This window comes from Bos grunniens, chromosome 4 (genome assembly GCF_055505025.1).
Source record: "Bos grunniens cultivar Pamir isolate PY7600 chromosome 4, Bosgru_T2T1.0, whole genome shotgun sequence".
Lineage (NCBI taxonomy): Eukaryota > Metazoa > Chordata > Mammalia > Artiodactyla > Bovidae > Bos > Bos grunniens.
This window is the reverse complement of record NC_141168.1, coordinates 7,694,491-7,718,810: the sequence shown is the minus strand read 5'-3', so window position 1 is coordinate 7,718,810 and position 24,320 is coordinate 7,694,491. Positions and strand designations below refer to the sequence as shown.

The 24,320-nt window shown below is 45.3% G+C and overlaps 1 protein-coding gene across 4 annotated transcripts in view; it reads right to left on the bottom strand.

The window, feature by feature from the left end:
• ZNF777 (zinc finger protein 777) overlaps positions 1-10,565 on the bottom strand; it is a 35,084-nt gene extending 24,519 nt beyond the window's left edge. For 2 of the 4 annotated variants that reach the window (XM_086394972.1, XM_086394970.1), the window contains exon 1: positions 3,396-10,565. Coding sequence is in view for 1 of the 4 variants with exons in the window: in XM_086394969.1 (XP_086251095.1) it covers positions 2,607-2,723 (117 nt within the window). In the remaining 3 variants the exon portion in view is untranslated. Of the gene's footprint in view, positions 1-2,224; positions 2,446-2,606; positions 3,239-3,395 lie in introns of those variants that run through there. The other 2 variants (XM_086394969.1, XM_086394971.1) reach the window with 2 other exon arrangements.
• Between the last annotated feature and the right edge of the window lie 13,755 nt (positions 10,566-24,320).

Sequence of the window (24,320 nt, the reverse complement as noted above, 5' to 3'; positions counted from 1 at the left end):
AAAAGGTTTCTGAGGTAGTACAATCCAACAGCTTCGCAGGGAACCAGATGTGAGGGCTAATTAGTCAGGTAAAAGCTGACAATTATTTGGCCTTTATTATGTGCCATGAACTGTGTTTTACAGGGTTTATCTAATTTACTCTTCACAAAACCCTATGTTGCTGCTAAGCCGCTAAGTCACTTCAGTTGTGTCCGACTCTGTGCAACCCCATAGACGGCAGCCCACCAGGCTCCCCCGTCCCTGGGATTCTCCAGGCAAGAACACTGGAGTGGGTTGCCATTTCCTTCTCCAACGCATGAAAGTGAAAAGTGAAAGTGAAGTCGCTCAGTCGTGTCTGACTCTTGGTGACCCCATGGACTGCAGCCTACCAGGCTCCTCCATCCATGGGATTTTCCAGGCAAGAGTACTGGAGTGGGGTGCCATTGCCTTCTCTGACAAAACCCTATAAACAGGGACAATTAGAATTCTTATCCAGACTTAGCACAGGAAGGCACGGAGGTTTGGAGAGGCTAAGGAACTGGCGCAAGGTCACACAGCCGTCTGGCTCCGAAGTCTGAGTTTCAGCCTAAGCTGTAGGTCGCCTCTGGGCCTCACGTACCAACTGAGACAGCTGGTCAGTGTGTGTTCTGAATTCTTTTTACCTCTAAAATTCAAAGGCTTGGAGATTAAACAAAGACCTGTGGGAAGGCCCTGCCCACGGACATTCCGATTTAATGGTGGGGTCAGGGACCCCTTCAAAAAGCTCGTGTAAACTATGGATTCTCCCCCTCAAAAACACACATGAGCACACACCCAAAATTCAGCAAGCACTCTCAAGGGCATCACATACCCCTGAACCCGAAGGCTCATCAACAACTAAGCCACCTCTCAACTCTTCACAGGCGAGGGAGTGACTAGATAGGAGTCTCAGACACAGGGAAAGTGACCAGCCTAACACAACACAATAGGTACAGGTATGGCCCTGTCCTCACGGGGGTTTAGGGTATTTGCCTACATGGTAGGAAGAAGGGAAAATCCCCAGGGGCGAAGTGAGTCTCTCAGGCGTGATCCAGGGGTTTAACTGGAAACAATGAAGAAAAGCTTCAGGACAGTATATAAAGCCATTAGAGCAAGGCATCTTTACTAAGTAGTCTAATCAGAGCTCAAAGGAAAATACCAGTTATTTGCTCTCTATTATTAGAGTGTCTCTATCCATTTCCGGATTCTGAGCACTGTAGAGCCATGAGGGGCCACAGAAGCGCATCCCTTCCACTGCCCCCAAATAAAAGCCCCTGGCTCTATTTTCATCAGTCCCAGTAAACCTATGGCTTGATATTACGCTAAGCAAAAAGAAATGGCCAAAGGGAGAAATGGAGCTTGTAAATATGATATGTAAGATTAATAAGCTTACATTTTCAAACTGTTAGGGACAGGGAGAGAATTCCTCTGGTTCTTATTTCATAGGATTTAACCCCACCCCCACCTCCCCCCATGTATCCTAAACGGATGGGGTCTCCAGGATTCATTCATTAGCAGAAAAATTCATCATACCTATCTTGACTTATAAAGCCATGCCATTGTCTCCTATTACCCAATGTGGTTCACCCAGAATTATATACTATTCAAGGGTCCTGGAGACCTAGGCACTTAACAACCATTTTGTTTTATTTTTCATAGCGTTGCTTTTATTGTTATCATTATTATTATTTTAAGACCTGAGGCTCTTCAGAAAAGCCCTATATCCCGACCCCTTCCTGTACCCAACAGGAAACTGAGGCTCCGGGCTCTGCCTCCCATGCAGCAATCCTCCTCCCAGCACGACTACTGCATTTTAAAGAGCAGGTCTGCGGGGAGCTCTGGAGACTGATTTTTAAGAACGGCCCCTGATAGGGGCACACCAACCCCCAAACCCTTCGTAGCTCGCTTCCCCAGACCCCAACCGTCCGGACACCCAGAGTTCGACCGAGCCTCCGGACGCAGGGAGGCTGGAGGCCGAGGCGCCCGAGCCCGAGGGTCACCTGCTCCCCACGCCGGAGACGCTCGGGTGGGCGCTGCCCGGCCTCCCACCCGGCCATCACCTCCCCACGACCCCGACGGGCCGCGGCCCCAGCGCGCCGGCCCAGGCCCCCGCCCCAGAGGAGGCCGCCGCCAGGGCCGCCCCCCTCCCCGTCCAGGCCCGCGGCGGCCCGGAGGCAGGTATTTCTGCGGACGCGGGCGCCGAGCCACGGATGACTCGCTACGTGACCTTGGGGGCAGGCAGGGCCGGTCGCCGCCAGAAGTCCGTGCCTCAGTGTCTCCGCTCTGCGAAATGGGGAGAGCCGCGTCAGCGCCGCGCTCCGGCCGCGGGAGGCTCGGCGGGGCCGAGCTCTGCGGAAAACGTGCGGCGGCAACCCCGACGGACGCGGCGCCGGCTCCGCAGGGAACGAGGCGCGCCGCCTCGGCGCCCGCCTCCGGGCCCGCGTGCGTGCCAGGCCCCGGGCGTCCCCGCAGGCGCGCCCGGACGGCCGCCGGCTCCCCGGCCCGGCTCCACGCCCGCAGCCACCCCCCTAGCCCCCCGCCTTCCCGAGCAGGGGTGCGCGAGCCCTCCGGGTCCCCCGCCCCCACGTCGCGGCGCTTCCGTCCCTTACCGAGACCCCAGGCCGGGCCGCCGAGCCCGGGACACGCAGGCCGTCCCCAGGGCCCCGAGTCCGCGCGTCCGTGCGAGCGCGGGCCGCCCTCGCCGGAGCCGGGGCCGCCTCGGCCATGGCCCTGCGCTGTCCGGCCCGGAGCCGGAGTCGCCGCCGCCGCCGCGCGGCCCCACGCAGGCCGGACCCCCCCACCCCACCCCCCGGCCTCTCCGCAGGCGGCGCCTGCCCGACCCGGCCTTCCCCGCCCGGGCTCTCGCGGCCGTCGGGCCCGGCCTGCTCGGGGCGGGCGGGGACGGAGCGGCCGAGCCCGGCAGCGGCGTCGGAGCGGGGCGCGCGGCGGTGCGGGTGGCCCCGGCGGGCTGCGCCCCGGCCGCGAGCTGGGCCCCGGCCCTCAGCACCGGCCCGCGCGCGCGCGGCCCCTCAGCGGCCGCGACTGCGACCCCCCGGCTCCGGCCCCGGCCCCGGGCTGCGAGCTGCGCTGCCGTCCCGGCGCCTCTTCAGCAGGGGAGCTGCACAGCAGCTGCCATGTTGATACAAACTGCATCCTGGGAGGCATGTCCCTCTCAGGCCGTTTAAAGAGAAACACTCCGAGGCTCGTCGGAGGCTGCAGGAACCCAGACAGCTCCATCTACAGCCGGTAGGAGCGAACAGTGTCGAGCGAGCAGCCGGGGCGGCGACGGACACGCCCTGAGCCCCGGGGCCAGCCCGTCGTGCCGCCCGGGCCGAACCGCCCGGGCCTCCCGCCTCCCCGACCCCCGTGGGCCGCCCCCCCGCCCCTCGGCCTCTCACCTGGGGTCCTCGCCTTGCCGGCCACCCTAGGGCGAGACCCGGAGGCGGGAGAGCGGAGGAGGAATAACCGCGCGCGGCCGAGAGGCGACGTGCTGGGGTCTGGAGGCGGCTTGATTGGCTCCGACAGCCTTCCTCCCGCCGGGTCCCCCCCGGCTCCTCTCAAACCCAGAACCCGGGTCGTTCCCTTTTCAAAAACCTGCGCCTCACAAAGGGATCTGAGAAGCCCGTCACACCAAAGAAAAAAAAAAAAAGCCCGGAGTTCATGTGACCGGGCTCTGTGCAGCCGGGGTTCCCGGGGAGCCAGCGGGTTGGGTGCTTTTTTTGTGAGACGCGCCCGGGGTGTTTGTTTTCGACCTGAAAGGACGGGATGCGGAGGGGGGATCGGAGAGGGCCTGGGGGGCTGGCGGGGAGGGGCGGGGGGCCCGAGCCGGCGTCCGGGAGGAAACTGAGGCCGGGTCGCGGGGCGTGACTTGTTTGCCTCCGGTGCCTCTTTTGGTCCCTGGGAGGAATGCTCTTTCGAAGGGTTGGGGAGAGCGATCCCAAGAGGAATGGTGGGGAGAGCGTGGACTTGGCGACTCCCTCTTTCCTGGACAGGTTCACCCCCACACACGTATTTATGAAGTACCTACCGAGGTAGCAAGGGCGGGAAATGACACGGAAAAGAAAGTATAGGCAGGCGATGAAAACCCAACTCGAAGTAACTGAAGGAGAGAGAAAAGTAGAGTCTATTTGTTTACCTAAAGGGACCCCCGGTGGGGGGCGGGGGGAAGGGGTGGTCAGGGCCGGTGGGCTTGCCCTGAGAGACAACAAGAACCAGACTAAGTCGGCTGTCAGATCTCTCTTTAAAAAATGGAAAAATAAGCGGTGGAGAGAAGGCCAGGGCCACCGAATCCTTTTCTTCCCTTCCCTTCCCCGGTGCTTTTCCTACCATGTGTCAGTAAACAGTGTGTGCGCTGGTTTCCTATCCAAGACTTTTACTTGAATAATGTAGGTCAGTCCATATCCTGTTGGAACTTGCTTTATTTCCATGCATCATTGTTTCTGAGATGGAGTCATGCTTGAGCAAGCATGCCTGGGTCATTCGTTTTAACCACTGTATAGTATTTCATTGACTGAATAAGCTCGTTTACTTTCCACTCCCCACAGGGGAATCCCGGTAAATGTCTCTTTGCCCACTGGGCAGAGTGGCTCTTGGAGGGACACTGAGACACAGATCCTCGGGGCTGGAGACAGGAGCGCTTTCATCTTCCTTGGACTCCCCAGAGCGCTCACCAAAGAGAGGGGGGCCCAGTGACACAGCCACCAGCAGTGCCTAGGTCCACAGCCTCACCAACACTTCCTGATGATGGACATTAACCTTTGCCAGCAGGATGAGTGTGGAATGGCAGTTCATTATTTTACTTATTTATATTTCCCTGATATTAAGGAAGTTGAGCATCTTTTCATGTTTGCTAAATATTTGGTTTCTTCCTCTGTGAATTTTCTCTTCATATCCTTTGCTGTAAAGTCTTATTGGTTTACAGGCTTAAAAAAAAAAATACATATTCTGGATATTAATTCTATCACCAAACACTTAAGGTGATCCATTTAAGTCTCCCATCTTACTACTTACTCACCATAGTTGTTTGCTGTGTTCCATGCATTCAGTCATATTTTTTCCTTTTCTTTTGCCTGTTTTTGGATTGAGTACTTTTCTTAGTAATTCTATTTTCATCAGTCACTAATTAGTTATACATCATTTTTAATGGTTGCCCTACGTTTTACAATATACATCTTTAAGTTTCAACAGCCTGCTTCACATAAATTATACCACTGCACCTGTGTGCTTTAACCTTATAGTTTATCCACCGTCCTTTGGGCTGTTGTTCTTAGACGTTTTAACCAGCATACTACATTGTTGGTCGTGCACATAGCAAATATCTTCTCCCAGTCTGTCTCCTGTCTTTTTAAATTTTTCAGAAAAGAAATTTCTTTCTTTTTAAAAAATATTTATTTGGCTGCGCCGGGTCTTCTGCGGAATGCTGACTCTTTGGTTGTGGCATGTGAACTCTTAGTTCAGGCATGTGGGATCTAGTTCCCTGACCAGGAATGAAACCCAGGCACCCTCCATTGGGAGCTGGGAGTCTTAACCACTGGACCACCTCGGAAGTCCCTGTCTTTTCTGTTAACGTTTTTCATGGTTATATATCTTACACAAATATTTATATTTAAATATAATTAAATTTAGTACTTTAACTTTAGGGTTTGTACTTTTATTTTTATTTTCTTCCCTATCCAATGCCTTAAGGATATGTCTCAATTTTTTATTCTAAATTGTTTACAGTTTAACTTGTACACAGATCTCTAATCTAGAATCGATTCTTTTAGCTTTTAATAAAAGTTGCATCTCTACTGAGATATAATTCACATAGCATTAAATCCCTTCATGTAAGGTGTACAGTTTGGTGGTTTATTATGTTCACAGAGTTATGCCCCCATCACCATGGCCCAAGTGTAGAATATTTTCATCACTCTAAAAAGAAACCCTGTACCCAAAAGCAGTCATTCTCCATTTGCCCCTACAACTTCCACTCAGACCTGGGTAACAACTAATCCACTGTCTGTCTATATAGATTTGCCTATACGGATATTTCAAATAAATAGAAATGTAATATGTGGTCAGTGTTTACCGGTTTTTTATACTCGCAAAGAGTCGGACATGACTGAGCGACTGAACTGAATGTTTTTAAGGTTCATCCACGTTGTAGCACGAGAGTATATCATTCCTTGTTATTGCCAAATAATGCTGTGTTGTATGGATAGACCCAATTTCAGTTATCAGTTCATCACTTGCTAGGTTTTTAGATTGTTTCTACTCTTTGTTATCAAAAATGCTGCTGTGAACATTTGTGGACAAATTTTTGTATGGACGGATATTCTTATTTCTCTTGGGTATAAACCCAAGGGTAGGATTACTCTTACTTGGACCAACTACTTAATATTTTCAGGAACTGCTAAATTGTTTTCCAAGGAAGCTGCACTTTATATTCCCACCAGCAGTGTAAGAGGGTCCTGACTTCTCCATATCCTCACCAATACTTAATTATCTTTCTTATTATAGTGATCTCTGGGTGTGGAGTGGTATCTCACTTTGCTTTTTCAAAAAATAATTTTATTTTAATTTATTTTTAGGTATTCTGGGTCTTTGTAGCTGCTTGGGCTTTTCTCTAGTTGTGCCGACTGGGGGCTACTCTTCATTGTCGCAGGCTTCTCATCGCAGTGGCTTCTCTTGTTTTGTTTGGGGCATGAGCTCCAGGGCAGGTGGGCTTTAGTAGTTGTAGCGTGTGGGCTCTAGAGCACAGGCTCAGTAGTTGTGACATTCGGGCATCATTGCTCCACAGCATGTGGGATCTTCCTGGACCAGGGGTGGAACCTGTGTCTCCTGCATTGGCAGGCGAATTCTTTACCACTGAGCCATCAGGGAAGCCCCTCAACCATAGATTTCCAGTTCCTTAATGACTAATGATATTGAGCATCTTTTTATGTGCATGTTGGTCATTTGTATGTCTTCTTTGGAGCAGTGTCTGTTCAGAATCTTTGCCCATTAAAATTTTTTTAATTGCTGTGAAGTACACATGATATAAAATTTAGCATTTTAACCATTTTAAAGTGTACACTTCAAAGTGAGTAGTATTTAGTACATTCACACTGTTGTATAGCCAATCTCCAAAACTCTTTTTATCTTGCAAAACTAACACATCATACCCATCCAACAATTACTCCCCATTTGCCCCAGCCCCAGCTCTGGGCAACTACCTTTCTTCTTTCTGTCTCTATGAATCTGACTATTCTAGGTACCTCATGTTAGTAGAATCATACAGTATTTGTCTTTTTGTGACTGGCTTATTTTACTTAACATAATGTCCATCATCAAGATTGATCCTTGTTGGGAATTCTCTGATGGTCCAGTGGTTGAGACATAGGCTTTCACTGCTGTGGGTCCAGGTTCCATCTCTCGTTGGGGAACTAAGCTCCTACAAACAGCCAAGTGCAGCCAAAAATAAATAAATAAATAAGCACAGACTCCTCGGGGACATCCCCCATAGTCCACCGGTTAAGACTCTATCTTCCAATGCAGGGGCTGAGTGTTTGATCCCTGCTCCAGGGACTAAGGTCCTACATATGACCAAAAATTAAAAAAAAAAGATTTATCCATGTTGTAGCATGTGTCACAGTTTTCTTCCATTTTAGAGGTGAATGATATTTCACTTTATGTGTAAATCATATTTTGCTCATCTGTTCCTCCGTGGCTATTGTGAATAATGCTGCTATGAACATGGTTGTATAAATATCTCTGAGACGCAGCTTTCAATCCTTTGGGGTATGTACTCAAAGCTGAATTGCTAGATCATATGGGTTCCATTTTTAATGTTTTGAGGAACCACCATAATGTTTTCCATAGCAGTTGCACCACTGTACTCTCCTATCAACAGTGCACAAGGGGTCCAATTTCTATGCATCCTCACCAACACTAATCATCTGTTTTGTTTTGTTTTGATAGTAGCCATTCTAACAGGTGTGAGGTGGTATCTGATGGTGCTTTTGATTTGCATTTCCCTGCTTCCCTGGTGGCTCAAATGGTAAAGAATCTGTCTGCAATGCAGGAGACCTGGGTTCAATCCCCGGGTTGCAAAGATTCCCTGGAGAAGGGAATAGCAATCCACTCCTGTATTCTTGCCTGGGAAATCCCATGGACAGAGGAGCCTGGCGGGCTACAGTCCCTGGGGTGGGAAAGAGTTGGACACAACTGAGCGACTAACACACATGTATTTTTCACTATGAATTTAGTTCTATAGTTGTATAAACTTTTGCTATATTTTCTCCCTCAAGATTAACAGTTGTATATTTGATACATTAATAGTAAATATTGTATAATCAGTTGAAGTTTTTTGCTTTGAACTTATTACATAGGAATTGTTCCAAAAAACAAACATGTAAGGCAGTATTAAAATGTCAGCAAAATGTGTTTTGTTTTTCTTCTTTAAAAATGTTTATGTATTTGACTATGTGGGGTCTTAGTTGTAGCACAGGGGATCTTTTAGCTGTGGCATGTGGCATCTGGTTCCCTGACCAGGGATCAAACTCAAGTTGCCTGCAGTGGGAGCTTGGAGTCTTAGCCACTGGACCACCAGGGAAGTCTCTGTTTTTTCTTAAATAAGTGGTTAATCTTAAAAAAAAAAAAATTTGTATATTATTTTATAATTTATTTCTTATTTTATTCCATTATGATTATAAACAGTGATCTGAATAAAATTATTTGGAATTTTTTGTAATTTGCTTTGCAGCCAATTTTTGTAAATATTCTATGTATATTTAAAAAGAACATAAAATATCTAGTTGTTTTTCAGATTTTCTATATTCTTACTAATTTTTGTCTGTTTTATCAATTACAGAGAAAGAGGTGCGTAGATACATGCCACTGTGATTTTTTCCTATGTTTTCCTCATTCTGTCGTTCTTTGCTTTGTGTTTTCAGTTCATGCTGTTGAGTACGTTGTGCGTGCTGAGTCACTTCAGTCGTGTCCAACTCTACGACCCTGTGGACCATGGCCAGCCAGGCTCCTCTGCCCGTGGGATTTTCCAGGCAAGAGCACTGGAGTGGGTTGCCATTTCCTTCTCCAAGGTACATTGTACCTTACTTTTTTCACAACATCCTTTCAGTTCAGTTGCTCCATTGTGTTCGACTCTTTGTGACCCTGTGGACTGCAGCACACCAGGCCTCCCTGTCCATCACCAGCTACCGGTGATGAGTTTAATTAAACTCATGTCCACTGAGTCAGTGATGCCATCCAACCATCTCATCCTCTGTCGTCCCCTTCTCCTCCTGCCCTCAATCTTTCCCAGCATCAGGGTCTTTTCAAATGAGTCAGTTCTTCACATCAGGTGGCCAAAGCATTTGAGTTTCAGCTTCAACATCAGTCCTTCCAATGAATATTAAGGACTGATTTCCTTTAGGATGGACTGGTTGGATCTCACTGCAGTTCAAGGCACTCTCAAGAGTCTTCTCCAATACCACAGTTCAAGAGCATCAATTGTTTGGAACTCAGCTTTCTTCACAGTCCAACTCTCACATCCATACACGACCACTGGAAAAACCATAGCCTTGAGTAGACGGACCTTTGTTGGCAAAGTAATGTCTCTGCTTTTTAATATGCTGTCTAGGTTGGTCATAGCTTTTCTTCCAAGGAGTAAGCATCTTTTAATTTCATGGCTACAGTCACCATCTGCAGTGATTTTAGGAGCCCCCCAAAATAAAGCCTGCCACTATTTCACAACATCAGATCAGATCAGTCAGATCAGTCGCTCAGTCGTGTCTGATTCTTTGTGACCCCATGAATCGCAGCACGCCAGGCCTCCCTGTCCATCACCAACTCCTGGAGTTCACTCAGACTCACGTCCATCGAGTCAGTGATGCCATCCAGCCATCTCATCCTCTGTCGTCCCCTTCTCCTCCTGCCCCCAATCCCTCCCAGCATCAGAGTCTTTTCCAATGAGTCAACTCTTCGCATGAGGTGGCCAAAGTACTGGAGTTTCAGCTTTAGCATCATTCTTTCCAAAGAAATCCCAGGGCTGATCTCCTTCAGAATGGACTGGTTGGATCTCCTTGCAGTCCAAGGGACTCTCAAGAGTCTTGTCCAACACCACAGTTCAAAAGCATCAATTCTTCGGCGCTCAGCCTTCTTCACAGTCCAACTCTCACATCCATACATGACCACAGGAAAAACCATAGCCTTGACTAGACGGACCTTTGTTGGCAAAGTAATATCTCTGCTTTTGAACATGCTGTCTAGGTTGGTCATAACTTTGCTTCCAAGGAGTAAGTGTCTTTTAATTTCATGGCTGCAGTCACCATCTGCAGTGATTTTGGAGCCCAGAAAAATAAAGTCTGACACTGTTTCCACTGTTTCCCCTTCTATTTCTCATGAAGTGCTGGGACCGGATGCCATGATCTTCATTTTCTGAGTGTTGAGCTTTAAGCCAACTTTTCACTCTCCACTTTCACTTTCATCAAGCGGCTTTTTAGTTCCTCTTCACTTTCTGCCATAAGGGTGGTGTCATCTGCATATCTGAGGTTATTGATATTTCTCCCAGCAGTCTTGATTCCAGCTTGTGTTTCTTCCAGTCCAGCATTTCTCATGATGTACTCTGCATATAAGTTAAATAAACAGGGTGACAATATACAGCCTTGACAAACTCCTTTTCCTATTTGGAACCAGTCTGTTGTTCCATGCCCAGTTCTAACTGTTGCTTCCTGACCTGCATACAAATTTCTCAAGAGGCAGATCAGGTGGCCTGGTATTCCCATCTCTTTCAGAATTTTCCACAGTTGATTGTGATCCACACAGTCAAAGGCTTTGGCATAGTCAATAAAACAGAAATAGATGTTTTTCTGGAACTCTCTTGCTTTTTCTATGATCCAGCGGATGTTGGCAATTTGATCTCTGGTTCCTCTGCCTTTTCTAAAACCAGCTTGAACATCAGGAAGTTCACGGTTCACATATTGCTGAAGCCTGGCTTGGAGAATTTTGAGCATGACTTTACTAGCGTGTGAGATGAGTGCAATTGTGCGGTAGTTTGAGCATTCTTTGGCATTGCCTTTCTTTGGGATTGGAATGAAAACTGACCTTTTCCAGTCCTGTGGCCACTGCTGAGTTTTCCAAATTTGCTGGCATATTGAGTGCAGCACTTTCACAGCATCATCTTTCAGGATTTGGAATAGCTCAACTGGAATTCCATCACCTCCACTAGCTTTGTTCGTAGAGATGCTTTCTAAGGCCCACTTGACTTCACATTCCAGGATGTCTGGCTCTAGGTCAGTGATCACACCATCATGATTATCTGGGTCGTGAAGATCTTTTTTGTACAGTTCTTCTATGTATTCTTGCCATCTCTTCTTAATATCTTCTGCTTCTGTTAGGTCCATACCATTTCTGTCCTTTATTGAGCTCATCTTTGCATGAAATGTTCCTTTGGTATCTCTGATTTTCTTGAAGAGATTCCTAGTCTTTCCCATTTTGTTGTTTTCCTCTATTTCTTTACATTGATCGCTGAAGAACGCTTTCTTATCTATTCTTGCTATTCTTTGGAACTCTGCATTCAGATGTTTATATCTTTCCTTTTCTCCTTTGCTTTTCGCTTCTCTTCTTTTGATAGCTATTTGTAAGGCCTCCACAGACAGCCATTTTGCTTTTTTGCATTTCTTTTCCATGGGGATGGTCTTGATCCCTGTCTCCTGTACAATGTCATGAACCTCCATCCATAGTTCATCAGGCACTCTATCTATCAGATCCAGGCCCTTAAATCTATTTCTCACTTCCACTGTATAATCATAAGGGGTTTGATTTAGGTCATACCTTAATGGTCTAGTGGTTTTCCCTACTTTCTTCAATTTCAGTCTGAATTTGGCAATAAGGAGTTCATGGTCTGAGCCACAGTCAGCTCCTGGTCTTGTTTTTGCTGACTGTATAGAGCTTCTCCATCTTTGGCTGCAAAGAATATAATCAATCTGATTTTGGTGTTGACCATCTGGTGATGTCCATGTATAGAGTCTTCTCTTGTGTTGTTGGAAGAGGGTGTTTGTTATGACCAGTGCATTTTCTTGGCAAAACTCTATTAGTCTTTGCCCTGCTTCATTCTGTATTCCAAGGCCAAATTTGCCTGTTAGTCCAGGTGTTTCTTGACTTCCTACTTTTGCATTCCAGTCCCCTATAATGAAAAGGACATCTTTTTTGGGTGTTAGTTCTAAAAGGTCTTGTAGGTCTTCATAGAATCATTCAACTTCAGCTTCTTCAGCGTTACTGGTTGGGGCACAGACTTGGATTACTGTGATATTGAATGGTTTGCCTTGGAAACGAACAGAGATCATTCACAACATAGTAACCTTTTTATTCTAGTACTGGTTTTTGCTTTAAAGCGTGTTTTTTCCAGTCGTATTGCTGTGCCAACTGTATTTTGATCAGTGTTTGGTGATGTGCCTTTTTTCCTTCCCAGTTCTTTACTCTGCACTATACTGTGTCCTTAGGTTTTAGGTATTTAGTCACATGCTGTTTACGTAATATCAAGTGTGTTTTTACCCTTATCTGGGGAATCAAGGCTAAGGCCCAGAGCTGAGGACAAAAAGCATTAAACCACCCCACATTTTGATTTTGTGCAGCCTGAAGGCATGGGGACAGTCACCTACAGAACTTATGAGGAGGCACCACTTTCAAACTGATACTGTCCCTCCTGCTGCTCCCCTACCCCCACCCCAGCATAAACAGGACTGCGAGAGAAGGGGTTTCTGGGCCGTCCCTCCCCTTCCACCGTGTAAGAGAGATCTGGGTCCCCTTTTGTGGAGCCCGGGAGTGTGGCTCAGGGCTCTCTTCCATTACAGGGAAGACGAGGCAGGTACGTGATACATGTTTCCTGAAGTGTGTGGGAATGGTGGAACATGGAAGCAGACAGTTTTTAATGTAGCCATTTCTGAAGGCTTTATACATGACCAGGAAAACATGACGCTACTCCCACCTGGTTCAAGTTCCCCTCAGTCCCTGATGGTGCAGTGTAAAGACCCAAGCAGCTTCCTCGACTTCTTGTAGAGCACAGAGGTTAGACGGGGTGGGACAGGGACCCTGCCACTGTCCAGATCTACACAGAGCCACAGACCAAGTAATGGGCACCTACCCCTGGGAAGAATTAGGGGCAAACGTTTCTAGTTACCCCTCTGGGAGTGAGTCTCAGTGCGAGAGAAGGACAGGGTGAAGCTGAGCCCTGCCCCAAGATAACCTCCCCTATCGCGTCCCTAGAAGCCAGTAGCAGCACAGGCCTGTGGCCTCCAGGTGGCACCCAGGGGAGGGAGGGCTCTGGTCAGCACACACAGCCACGTTCTCCTTCAGCTCCCTTCCGAACGCTCCATGCCTTGGCCCCAAGTGAGGCTTTGCAAAGGTCTAAGCTAGAGTGTGGGCTTCCCAGGTGGCGCTCGTGGTAAAGAACCCTCCTATCAATGCAGGGGATGTAAGAGACTTGGGTTCAATCCCCAGGTTGGGAGGATCCCCTGGAGGAGGGCACCGCAACCCACTCTAGTATTCTTGCCTGGGGATTCTCTCAGACCGGGGAGCCTGGCCGGCTACAGTCCATGGGGTCACACAGAATCACACACGACTGAAGTGATTTGTCACACACACACGCAACCTAGAATGTGGATTAAGGAAGCTGGGAAGACAGGACAGAGAAAGGAGGAAGGGTTTGATGAGCAGACCACGTGGTCTCCTCACTCACTAGTGTCCCAGACAGATCTAACCTGAACTGGGGTAGAAGGGGCCCCGGCTCTGACTGAGTTCAAACATGGTTCAGACTGGAGGCTGGAATGAGACTTTCTGACAACAGAAAGTTTTTGAAACATTTTGGAATCTCAAAAAAAATGTCATTATTGTACTGAATAACCAGTAAGGAAAGAAGGGTTGACATAACACAATTGTGGGGCAGTCATTGGAAAAGGGGAAACTATTTTATGTTTATGCCCCCAATGAGTTAATATTTCTCATAAAACTTCAAAGCATAGAGCTGGATTTTTGCATAGTTTTATAATCTGATAATATGTCTCCTTGACATTTATTTATTTGGCTGCACCAGGTCTTAGATTTGGCGCATGGGACCTTTGATCTTCATTGCAGCATGCTGGATCTTTAGTTGCAGCATGTGAACTCTTGAGTTGTGGCTTGCGGGATATAGTTCCCTGACCAGTAATGGAACCCAGGTCCCCTGCATTAGAAGTGTGGAGTTCTAGTCACTGTACCGCTAGGGAAAGTGAAGTCGCTCAGTCGTGTCTGACTCTTTGTGACCCCATGGACTGTAGCCTACCAGGCTCCTCTGACCATGGGATTTTCCAGGCAAAAATACTGGAATGGGTTGCCATTTCCTTCTCCAGGGGATCTTCCCGACCCAGGGATCAAACCCCAGTCTCCTGCATTGCAGGCAGACGCTTTACCCTCTGAGCCACCAGGGAAGCTAGGGAAGGCCCTGACAATTTGTCTTTCAAATGAAGAGCTTATTTTCTTTGTAGTGAATATAGATATATTTGGATTTTTTTTCTGTCATCTTATTTTGTGATCTTTATTTTACTGTAACTTTGCTTCTTCCCCCCTTTCTCTACCTTCTGTTAAATTAATCAGATTTTCTTTAGTCACCTCTTCTCTCTCTGCTATGAGCCATTCTACCTCTTTCCTTTAGCAGCTATTATGAACATAATAAATATGTATGTTTGACTTAGTCTAAATGTAGTCTCTCTCTCTGCCCTTCTAGTGAGATCACCAGGGCTTTCATTGAAGTTATGCTCCATCCTTCTTAAATGTTGTCTGCTGTTATAGTTCCATTTGTTTTGTATCTTCTAGACTTGTCTTTATTATTGTCTTATAAAGTCAATGCATATTGAGATCTACCCATGATTACTAAATTTATTTTGCTCATCAGCTTTCTTGTGTCCTTCTTACTGCATTCAAGTTTCCTCTTCTCAAAGTATAGTCCTCAGTAGTTTTTCAGTGAGGTTTTATAAATGGTATATTTCCAATTTTTATCTTCTGAAAATGTCTTTATTTGGCTTTGCTTGTGTGTGATAAATTGATCACGGTGTGAAATCTAGGTTGACAGTTATTTCCCCTCACCACTCTTGTAGGTGTTTGTCCATTGTCTTCTGACCTCCACTTTTATCACAGAAGAGCCTATTGTCAATCTAATAGTTCTTTCTTTGATGTCAATCTGCCTTTTTCTCTGGCTGCTTTTAGGATTTCTGCTTTGCTTTTGGTGCTCTAATTTCACCACAAAGTTTATACATGTGGATTTACATTTGTGTCTCTTAGATTTGAGGATTTATGTCTTTCATTAATTCTTGAAGAAAGTTAGTTATTCTTTCAAAAATATTTATTTTCTTCTAATTTCCTAATTATCTCTTTCTGGATGAGAAAATCTGATCTGATAGATGTATGGTAGGTGTTCCTAGTCTGTGTTCTCAACATACGCTGTGTTTCCGTCCATCATTATATCTGTCTTTCATTCTGGGTACTTTCTTCGTCTATCTTTCATTTAAGTAATTCTTCCCATCTGTTTCTAGATGTGCTGCTTAACCTTAACAAGTCCATTGATTTTTCAGTTTTCAGTGGCTCTATTTTCTTCTCTGCATATCTGAGGTTATTGATATTTCTCCCGGCAATCTTGATTCCAGCTTGTGCTTCTTCCAGCCCAGCATTTCTCATGATTACTCTGCATATAAGTTAAATAAACAGGGTGACAACATACAGCCTTGACGTACTCCTTTTCCTATTTGGAACCAGTCTGTTATTCCATGTCCAGTCCTAACTGTTGCTTCCTGACCTGCATTCAGGTTTCTCAAGAGGCAGGTCAGGTGGTCTGGTATTCCCATCTCTTTCAGAATTTTCCACAGTTGATTGTGATCCACACAGTCAAAGGCTTTGGCATAGTCAATAAAGCAGAAATAGATGTTTTTCTGGAACTCTCTTGCTTTTTCTATGATCCAGCGGATGTTGGCAATTTGATCTCTGGTTCCTCTGCCTTTTCTAAAACCAGCTTAAACATCAGGAAGTTCACGGTTCACATATTGCTGAAGCCTGGCTTGGAGAATTTTGAGCATGACTTTACTAGCGTGTGAGATGAGTGCAATTGTGCGGTAGTTTGAGCATTCTTTGGCATTGCCTTTCTTTGGGATTGGAATGAAAACTGACCTTTTCCAGTCCTGTGGCCACTGCTGAGTTTTCCAAATTTGCTGGCATATTGAGTGCAGCACTTGCACAGCATCATCTTTCAGGATTTGAAAGAGCTCAACTGGAATTCCATCACCTCCACTAGCTTTGTTCGTAGAGATGCTTTCTAAGGCCCACTTGACTTCACATTCCAGGATGTCTGGCTCTAGGTCAGTGATCACACCATCGTGATTATCTGGGTTGTGAAGATCTTTTTTGTACAGTTCTTCTATGTATTCTTACCATCTCTTCTTAATATCTTCTGCTTCTATTAGGTCCATACCATTTCTGTCCTTTATTGAGCCCATCTTTGCATGAAATGTTCGTTTGGTATCTCTGATTTTCTTGAAGAGAAAGACCCTTATGGCAGAAAGTGAAGAGGAACTAAAAAGCCTCTTGATGAAAGTGAAAGTGGAGAGTGAAAAAGTTGGCTTAAAGCTCAACATTCAGAAAACGAAGATCATGGCATCCGGTCCCATCACTTCATGGGAAATAGATGGGGAAACAGTGGAAACAGTGTCAGACTTCATTTTTCTGGGCTTCAAAATTACTGCAGATGGTGACTGCAGCCATGAAATTAAAAGATGCTTACTCCTTGGAAGGAAAGTTATGACCAACCTAGATAGCATATTCAAAAGCAGAGACATTACTTTGCCAACAAAGGTCCATCTAGTCAAGGCTATGGTTTTTCCTGTGGTCATGTATGGATGTGAGAGTTGGACTGTGAAGAAGGCTGAGCGCCAAAGAATTGATGCTTTTGAACTGTGGTGTTGGACAAGACTCTTTGAGAGTCCCTTGGACTGCAAGGAGATCCAACCAGTCCATTCTGAAGGAGATCAGCCCTGGGATTTTTTTGGAAGGAATGATGCTAAAGCTGAAACTCCAGTACTTTGGCCACCTCATGCGAAGAGTTGACTCATTGGAAAAGACTCTGATGCTGGGAGGGATTGGAGGCAGGAGGAGAAGGGGACGACAGAGGATGAGATGGCTGGATGGTATCACTGACTCGATGGACGTGAGTCTGAGTGAACTCTGAGAGTTGGTGATGGACAGGGAGGCCTGGCGTGCTGCGATTCATGGGGTCACAAAGAGTCGGACACGACTGAGCGACTGATCTGATCTGATCTGATTTTCTTCTCTTGTTTTCTTTTTAAAATGTTTCTTTTTAATAGTATCTTGTTTTTTCTTAAGGTTTGTTGATTTGTATTAACTTTACTTTTTCTATGCTGCTTCCTTTTTGCCCGTGTTTTGCTTTTTCTTTAATAACAATGTAAGAAGTTTATTTACTTTTAGTTGCACAGCTCTCAGGATCTTATATTCCCAATTAGGGATTGAACCTGCATCCTCTGCAGTGAAAGTACAGAGTCCTAACCACTGGGTGGCCAGGGGATTCCCTGTTCTTAGTTTTTATAAAGTATAAAAATATTAACATTCTAGTCTATTTTGAATTATTTTACCTAAATTCAAGTTCTTGGATAGTTACTCTTGCTCTTTTGTTTCCTTGTGGATTTTGCAATTTCTGATTGTGAGCTTATATTGAGCCAGGTTTGTGGTCTGGACTGTGGGATAGTTCCTCCTGTTTTTGTTTCTTTCAGCCAGAAACCTCAAGTGCTTTCATTGGCCTAGGTCCAATTTTAATGTCAATTTATCAGCCCTGAGGGTAATATAAACTTGAATCCCAGTCTCCGTAAGGTACTAGCTGTGGTTTTGGATTCTCAAGGAAGATATCACCCCATCCATTACCATCACTCAGAGCTTCAGTTCAGTTCAGTTCAGTTGCTCAGTCATGTCTGACTCTTTGTGACCCCATGGCCTGCAGCACACCAGGTCTCCCTGTCCATCACCAACTCCCTGAGTTTATTCAAACTCATGTCCATTGAGTTCATGATGCCATCCAACCATCAGGTAAGCTCAGAGCTTAGCTTGAGATAGAAAGCCTTTTGTCATCTGTGGCAGCCATGGAGTCATGCCACTGAGATCTCTGTTCAAGAGCTTACCATTCAGTTACAAGAAGTGCAGTTAACTGACCAGTTACTAATGTTGTTGTTCAGTCACTCAGTCATGGCTCATGGCCTCCAGCATGCCAGACTTCCCTGCTGCCCTTCACCATCTTCCGGAGTTTGCTCAAACTCATGTCCATTGAATTGATGATGCCATCCAACCATCTTGTCCTCTGTTGTCCCCTTCTCCTGCCTTCAATCTTTCCCAGCATCAAGGTGTTTTCTAATGAGTTGGCTGTTGGCAACAAGTGGTCAAAGTATTAGAGCTTCAGCTTCAGCATCAGTCCTTCCAATGAATATTCAGGACTGATTTCCTTTAGGATTGACTGGTTTGATCTCTTTGCCATCCAGGGGGCTCTCAAGAATCTTCTCCAACATCACAGTTCGAAACCATCATTTCTGCCCAACACAGGACTCATCTAATGGGCAATATTTGCTCTAGAATCCTTTGTTCAGTTGGCTGAAACTTTGTCAAGGCTGCATCATGGTCTATTTCTGCTTCCCAAACCTGCTTCTTCTCCTCCTTCCTTTCACAGATGCTGGACCAGTGTCCTGGTCTGAGATGTTGCCTGCAAAACCCCGTTTCCTCCTCCTTTTACCTTTATAGGCATCATTCTCCAATAATCCTCTTGTACTTCAAACTATGTCTCAGCACCCACTTCCCGAGGCCCAAAATAACATGTTGTCTTTTTGGGTTAGGATGCATTTTTTTCTGATCCATACATTTTCCGAAGATGAGGCCTTGAGGGGACTTTATCTGGAGGTGTTAGCTCCAACTTCTCACCCTGAGGGGCCCAAGGCCTATTTACTCTTCTCTCCACCCCACTCCAGGTACCTACGGCTGCTACTCTCAGGCTTCCAACATGGCTGCTCTCTTTTATCTTCATTTCCGGCACAATATGATTTCCCTTTATTCCTTTTTATATTAGCTCTCTGTTTGAAGTTACATTTATTATATCACATCTGGAATTTCTAGGTATTTGTATCAGGAGTGTGCTCAGTATTTTATATTTATTACTTTTTGACTAAGAACTTTCTTAAGATGGAAATTATTAAAGTATATATACTTAATGTCTAAATTGTGCTTTTAAGATTTTTAAATAATCATGTATAAATTGTACAATACTCAGGGTGAAAAGAAATTTGATATGCAAATCAGGAACTTTGTTTTACAATTGTCAGGGAATAGTCTTCCTTATGACTTGTAAGTCTATTGCTTTTTTTTTTTTTTTAATTGAAGTATAGTTGATTTACTGTATTGTGTTAGTTTCAGGTGACAGCAAAGTGATTCAAATTTTTTTCCATTATAGGTTATTATTAGATATTGAATATAGTTCCCTTTGATCTATAGTAAATCCTTTTTGCTCATCTGTATTATGTATAGTAATATCTCTGCTTTTCAATATGCTATCTAGGTTGGTCATAACTTTCCTTCCAAGGAGTAAGCGTCTTTTAATTTCATGGCTGCAATCACCATCTGCAGTGATTTTCAAGCCCCCCAAAATAAAGTCTGACACTGTTTCCACTGTTTTCCCATCTATTTCCCATGAAGTGATGGGACCAGATACCATGATCTTAGTTTCCTGAATGTTGTGCTTTAAGCCAACTTTTCCACTCTCCTCTTTCACTTTCATCAAGAGGCTTTTTAGTTCCTCTTCACTTTCTGCCATAAGGGTGGTGTCATCTGCGTATCTGAGGTTATTGGTATTTCCCCCAGCAATCTTGATTCCAGCTTGTGCTCCTTCCAGCCCAGCGTTTCTCATGATTACTCTGCACAGAAGTTAACTAAGCAGGGTGACAGTATACAGCCTTGACTACTCCTTTTCCTATTTGGAACCAGTCTGTTGTTGTGTGTCCTGTTCTAACTGTTGCTTCCTGACCTGCATACAGGTTTCTCAAGAGGCAGGTCAGGTGGTCTGGTATTCCCATGTCTTTCAGAATTTTCCACAGTTTATCGTGATCCACCCAGTCAAAGACTTTGGCATAGTCAATAAAGCAGAAATAGATGTTTTTCTGGAACTCTCTTGCTTTTTTGATGACCCAGCAGATGTTGGCAATTTGATCTCTGGTTCCTCTGCCTTTTCTAAAATTAGCTTGAACATCTGGAAGTTCATGGTTCACGTATTGCTGAAGCCTGGTTTGGAGAATTTTGAGCATTACTTTATTAGCATGTGAGATGAGTGCAGTTGTGCGGTAGTTTGAGCATTCTTTGGCATTGCCTTTCTTTGGGATTGGAATGAAAACTGACCTTTGCAACAAAGGTTCATCTAGTCAAGGCTATGGTTTTTCCAGTGGTCATGTATGGATGTGAGAGTTGGACTGTGAAGAAAGCTGAGCGCCAAAGAATTGATGCTTTTGAACTGTGGTGCTGGAGAAGACTCTTGCGCGTCCCTTGGACTGCAAGGAGATCCAACCAGTCCATCCTAAAGGAGACCAGTCCTGGGTGTTCATTGGAAGGACTGATGCTAAGGCTGAAACTCCAATACTTTGGCTACCTCATGTGAAGAGTTGATTCATTGGAAAAGACCCTGATTCTGGGAGGGATTGGGGGCAGGAGGAGAAGGGGATGACAGAGGATGAGATGGGCTGGATGGCATCAGCGACTCGATGCATAAGTTTGGGTGAACTCTAGGAGTTGGTGATGGACAGGGAGGCTTGGCGTGCTGCGATTCATGAGGTTGCAAAAAGTGGGACACGACTGAGTGACTGAACTGAAGTGAACTGAATGGATGTATAGTATCGTGTATCTGTTAATCCCATACTCATACTTTCTTTCTCTTCACCTTTTCCCCTTTGGTAACTGTTAATTTGTTTTGTATGTCTGTGACTCTACTTCTGTTTTGTAAATAAGTTAATTGGTATCAGTTTTTTAGATTCCACATATAAGCGATATCATATGGTATATGTCTTTCTCTGATTAGTATGATAATCTCTAGGTCCATCCATGTTGCTGCACATGGCAATATTTCGTTACTTTTTTATTGTTGTTGTTGTGCAGTCGCTAAGTCATGTCTCTTTGTGATCCCATGGACTGCAGCATGCCAGGCTTCCCTGTCTTTCACTATCTCCCAGAGTTTGCTCAAACTCATGTCCACTGAGTCAGTGATGCCATCCAACTGTCTCATCCTTTGTTGCCCTCTTCTTCTTTTGCTGAGTAATATTCCATTGTGTGTGTATAACACATCTTTTTAAACCAGTCATCTGTTTATGGGCATCTGGGTTGTTTCCATGTCTTGGCTATTATAAATAGTGCTGCTATGAATGCTGCAGTACATGTATCTTTTCAAATTAGACTTTTTGTATTTTCTGGATATATGCTTAGGAATGGGATTGCCGAATCATATGGTAAGCCTATTTTTAGTTTTTTTAAGGAACTTCCATACTGTTTTCCATGGTGACTGACCAGTTTATATTCCCACCAACAGCATAGGAGGGTTCTTTTTTCTCCAGACTGTTTCCAAAATTTATTATTTGTAGACTTTTTGATGAGGGCCGTTTTGACCAGTATGAGGCAGTACCTCATTACTGTTCTGATTTGCATTCTCTAATGATTAGTGATGTTGAGCATCTTTTCATGTGATTGTTGGCCATCTGTATATCTTCTTTGGAGAAATGTCTACTTAGCTCTTCCCATTTTTTCATTTTTTTTTTTCTTTATTGAACTGTATGAACTGCTTGCATAGTTTGGAAATTACCCCCTTGTTGGTCGCATCATTTTATTGCTTCATTTTTACACATTTACCTTTATACTGTTTCCAGGAACACATGATATGGAGAGAGTCCAATGAAATGACAGATGGTGTCTGAGCAAGTGTCTATGGAAAACAGGGGAGGCATTAATCCCACCTGCAGAGACTGGGGAAGGCTGGGTGACACGATGATCTGAGGGGTAAGAAGGGATACACTAGGTGGATGAGGGTGGTGGGGCAAAGGGAGGGAGGACATGGTCTGTAGGGGGAACAGCACTTGCAGAGCTTAGGAACAGCATGATGCTCTCAGAAGGGCAGGTGGGTTTGGTTCACCTACAAGGTCAGATGCAAGGGGAGCTGCAGGAGATGCGGCAGGGAAGGAGCCACCTGAGTTGCTGCACTGAAGTTTAGATTCTCAATGCAGGTGACGGAGTCCCTGGAGGACTTTAATTGGGAATGAGAGGGATCACATCTCCCGGTTAGAAAGGTCACCCTGCGTCTATGTGAGGGAAGCAGCAGTGCAAGCTGGGGTCAGAATCACAGACTTGCCCAGAAGGACTTCTGGCAAGCCTTTGCTGATGTGGAAAAAGACTGATAAACAGAGAAAAAGAGACAAGGTGTCAAGAACTTTAGAGGAGGGGACATCTTCCCCAGCAGGGAGACATAAAAGAGTAATGGTTACATGCAGCCAGCACAGTCTCCGAGGATCTTGGTGCTGTTGTGGTGGTTAAGGTGCAGCTGACCCACCTTGTCCTCAGTCTGCTGTAAACACGACAAGGATGTAGCACCACTACTTAACAACGGAGAGTTGGACGGGATGCAGACCATTTTTGGAAGCATAGGAATGAGAACAAAGTCATAGAAAGATGAAGGTAAAGAGAGATGTCAACAGGGGGCAGGCAGCAGATGGGTACCTTTTGATGGGGAACAGAGGGTGGCCAGGATGAAGGAATGACTGGGGATGATGAATCTCAAACGTTCTCACTTTGGCACGTTATTTCAGTGCCAGAACACACCCGAGCATCCCAGGAGGATTTGGCCTGGCCTAGGAGAGGTGCATGAAATGTTCCCTTGGTATCTCTAATTTTCTTGAAGAGATCTCTAGTCTTTCCCATTTTGTTGTTTTCCTCTATTTCTTTGCATTGATCGCTGAAGAAGGCTTACTTATCTATTCTTGCTATTCTTTGGAACTCTGCATTCAGATGTTTATATCTTGCCTTTTCTCCTTTGCTTTTCGCTTCTCTTCTTTTGATAGCTATTTGTAAGGCCTCCACAGACAGCCATTTTGCTTTTTTGCATTTCTTTTCCATGGGGATGGTCTTGATCCCTGTCTCCTGTACAATGTCATGAACCTCCATCCATAGTTCATCAGGCACTCTATCTATCAGATCCAGGCCCTTAAATCTATTTCTCACTTCCACTGTATAATCATAAGGGGTTTGATTTAGGTCATACCTTAATGGTCTAGTGGTTTTCCCTACTTTCTTCAATTTCAGTCTGAATTTGGCAATAAGGAGTTCATGGTCTGAGCCACAGTCAGCTCCTGGTCTTGTTTTTGCTGACTGTATAGAGCTTCTCCATCTTTGGCTGCAAAGAATATAATCAATCTGATTTTGGTGTTGACCATCTGGTGATGTCCATGTATAGAGTCTTCTCTTGTGTTGTTGGAAGAGGGTGTTTGTTATGACCAGTGCATTTTCTTGGCAAAACTCTATTAGTCTTTGCCCTGCTTCATTCTGTATTCCAAGGCCAAATTTGCCTGTTAGTCCAGGTGTTTCTTGACTTCCTACTTTTGCATTCCAGTCCCCTATAATGAAAAGGACATCTTTTTTGGGTGTTAGTTCTAAAAGGTCTTGTAGGTCAGGATGTGGTCTTGTAGGACAGAATGTGGTCCACTGGAGAAGGGAATGGCAAAACACTTCAGTATTCTTGCCTTGAGAACCCCATGAACAGTATGAAAAGGCAAAATGATAAGATACTGAAAGAGAAACTTACCAGGTCAGTAGGTGCCCAATATGCTACTGGAGATCAGTGGAGAAATAACTCCAGAAAGAATGAAGGGATGGAGCCAAAGCAAAAAGAATACCCAGTTGTGGATGTGACTGGTGATAGAAGCAAGGTCCGATGCTATAAAGACCAATATTGCATAGGAACCTGGAATGTCAGGTCCATGAATCAAGGCAAATTGGAAGTGGTCAAACAAGAGATGGCAAGAGTAAATGTCGACATTCTAGAAATCAGTGAACTGAAATGGACTGGAATGGGTGAATTTAACTCAGATGACCATTATATATACTAGTGGGCAGGAATCCCTCAGAAGAAATGGAGTAGCCATCACGGTCAACAAAAGAGTCCGAAATGCAGTACTTGGATGCAATCTCAAAAACGACAGAATGATCTCTGTTTGTCTCCAAGGCAAACCATTCAATAGAAAGCATCACTGTGAACAAAGCTAGTGGAGGTGATG